The following is a 2,200-nucleotide window of genomic DNA, read 5'->3' as shown; positions in this document are numbered from 1 at the left end:
AAAAAAAATAAAGAAGTTAAGTGCACACTAGTGCTTTGGAAAAAAAAATAATAATAACAATAATAGTAAAAGGATCAGAAAATAGTCCTCATTTACATATCCAACACGCACCGTTATGACATCATTAACATCGCGGAAACTAAGAGCAGCAATGGAACAACGTTTGTGCTTAACGATGCCGCCAACACCTCTGTGCCACCTCCATTGGACTCACACTCTCCACCGTCTACGCACGTGTCGGTCTTCGTTACTTCCGTTACATCTTCGGGATCTTCGATGTCATCCTTCTGCAGGCCATCATCATCACTTTTGACAGCAGGGCTTTTTGTGTCAACATTTGTTCCCTCAACTGCTCCTTTGGTGCCTGAGTTCCCCCCATTCCCCTCTTGAAGGTTGTTGTCATCACTTTTGTTGGTCGGACCTTTGGGTTTGGCACCTGCTTCTTCATCACTTTTACTGCCATCGGGATATTCCATATCTTTCTCATACGGGATGCTGGCCTCCTCCTCTTCTTCTTCTTCTACGTCAGGCGGATCCTCAATGTCTCCTCTACTAACGCCAGGATTGTTGAGGAATTTATTCACCAGCCCTGCTGCTGCCCCCTTTGCTTCCACTTCTCCATTTAAAAGAGAGCCATTCATGAGCATCGCAACCAAGTATGCCAAAAGAGCCGTTAGCCTCATCTATTCTTTTTTCTCTTTTTTTTCGCGTCCCAATGTTGCCTTATCTTGATTTAATTATTTATTTTGAAATAAATACGGGGAGAGCACACCAGGCATTTATATCGAAGGAATGCTCCCAGAAAAAGTTGGTAACTATCAATGTGAGGCTGTATCAAAAGCAATGTTTGTCCAACCCAAAGGTTTGGTACGATTTGGACAAACTTCCGCCCCTCCGCTATGCTGAGTTTGTCTCCCACATTCCGTGGGGAATGGACCAGGCCGTGATGAAACTACGGCGGTTCCAGAACCCCCCCCCAAAGGGAAAATGTTACGGATGCAGCCTCTTTTTGTGTAAAATGTGAAAAAAGTTTTTCGAAAACATGCTTTGAAAGACGATATATGGTTGCGAATTCTCTCCCCCTCCCCCCCCCCCAAAAGACCACATTAACCCTTCGCAGCTGGTCAAATACTCAGGGGTAACTCGTCGTCTTCCCCAGTGCATGCGTTTGCGCGGGTCGGTAGCTGTGGCGGAGCGTCGATGTCTCTAGTGGGTGCTCGCGTGGCTCAATGCGGAGGTGGGGGTAGGACCGCATGATGCGGGAATGTAAGACTCTGACTGGGGACATCATTATAAACAACCCTCCCCTCCATGCCTTCAAAAAACGCAAACAGGGTTACACCTCCAACGCCCATGTCGCAAACGAAGGAGCGAAGCCTTGCTGATTTCGGTTCCAGGAACGATACCATACAAATTTTTAGTGTTGACGCGCGGCGCAGTTGGTCTAGTGGTAGAATTCTCGCCTGCCACGCGGGAGGCCCGGGTTCGATTCCCGGACTGCGCATCGTTTTTCTGCCGCATGCAGAACCCACCATTTTTTTTTACTTATTTTGGAACGAACTTGCTATTTTTTTTGTTTGGTTGCTGTTGTTTGTTTGCCATCATTTCGCTACGGTGACGATAATTCCCCGCCACGCTTTGTCTCCACATTTGCAAAACTTACGCTAACGGAGGGTGCTGTAGAAATATGAGCGTCCCCCGGAGGCACCGCAAGTCCGCTTGGTACATCAAACCTCAGAGACGAGAAGGGACGAAACTCGTTTAGACCCGATGTTGGTCGGAACGGGCCATTCACACAGGTTTCACCGTCGCCGACCCAGCTCACCATACAAAACTACCCCTCCCGCTTAACATCCACGGACACCGAGACGCTCATATGATAATAACTACGATTTCGCAGTTGCTGTTTCACAGCGTGTATGAACTGTTTCAAACCACACACGCCAAATGACGCGACACAACAAACTAATAAACACACAGTAAAAAAAATGAATGAGCATCCAACTGCGCAAATTCATTGATAGAGAACGCCTGTAAACAAAACCACAAACAATGCAGCCATGTCCACACTAGAAGCGTATAGCACTGTTACCTCTCACTAAAGTGTTAAACGGGAACTGCAGCTGCTGCGCTACAGAGTCGATAGTCACAGCGTCCCTCGGTGTTTGCATCCGAAGAGATGATGACGGGAGGGAACCAT

At 47.5% G+C, this 2,200-nt stretch overlaps 1 protein-coding gene and 1 non-coding gene across 2 annotated transcripts; one reads left to right on the top strand and one right to left on the bottom strand.

Moving 5' to 3' along the window:
• Positions 1-113: 113 nt before the first annotated feature.
• TEOVI_000341300 (uncharacterized protein) lies at positions 114-683 on the bottom strand (the record flags this gene model as incomplete). Its single annotated transcript, XM_067226324.1, has 1 exon — positions 114-683. The coding sequence occupies one exon, from the start codon at positions 681-683 to the stop codon at positions 114-116; it is 570 nt and encodes a 189-aa protein (XP_067082425.1).
• A 750-nt stretch (positions 684-1,433) lies between these two features.
• TEOVI_000341200 lies at positions 1,434-1,504 on the top strand. The gene has a single exon. It is a non-coding gene; the product is annotated as a tRNA-Gly (tRNA).
• The last annotated feature ends 696 nt before the right edge of the window (positions 1,505-2,200 follow it).

This window comes from Trypanosoma equiperdum, assembly GCF_001457755.1.
Source record: "Trypanosoma equiperdum strain OVI genome assembly, contig: ctg_743, whole genome shotgun sequence".
Lineage (NCBI taxonomy): Eukaryota > Euglenozoa > Kinetoplastea > Trypanosomatida > Trypanosomatidae > Trypanosoma > Trypanosoma equiperdum.
Note: the sequence above shows the minus strand (reverse complement) of the source record. Positions and strands in the feature narration are given on the sequence as shown.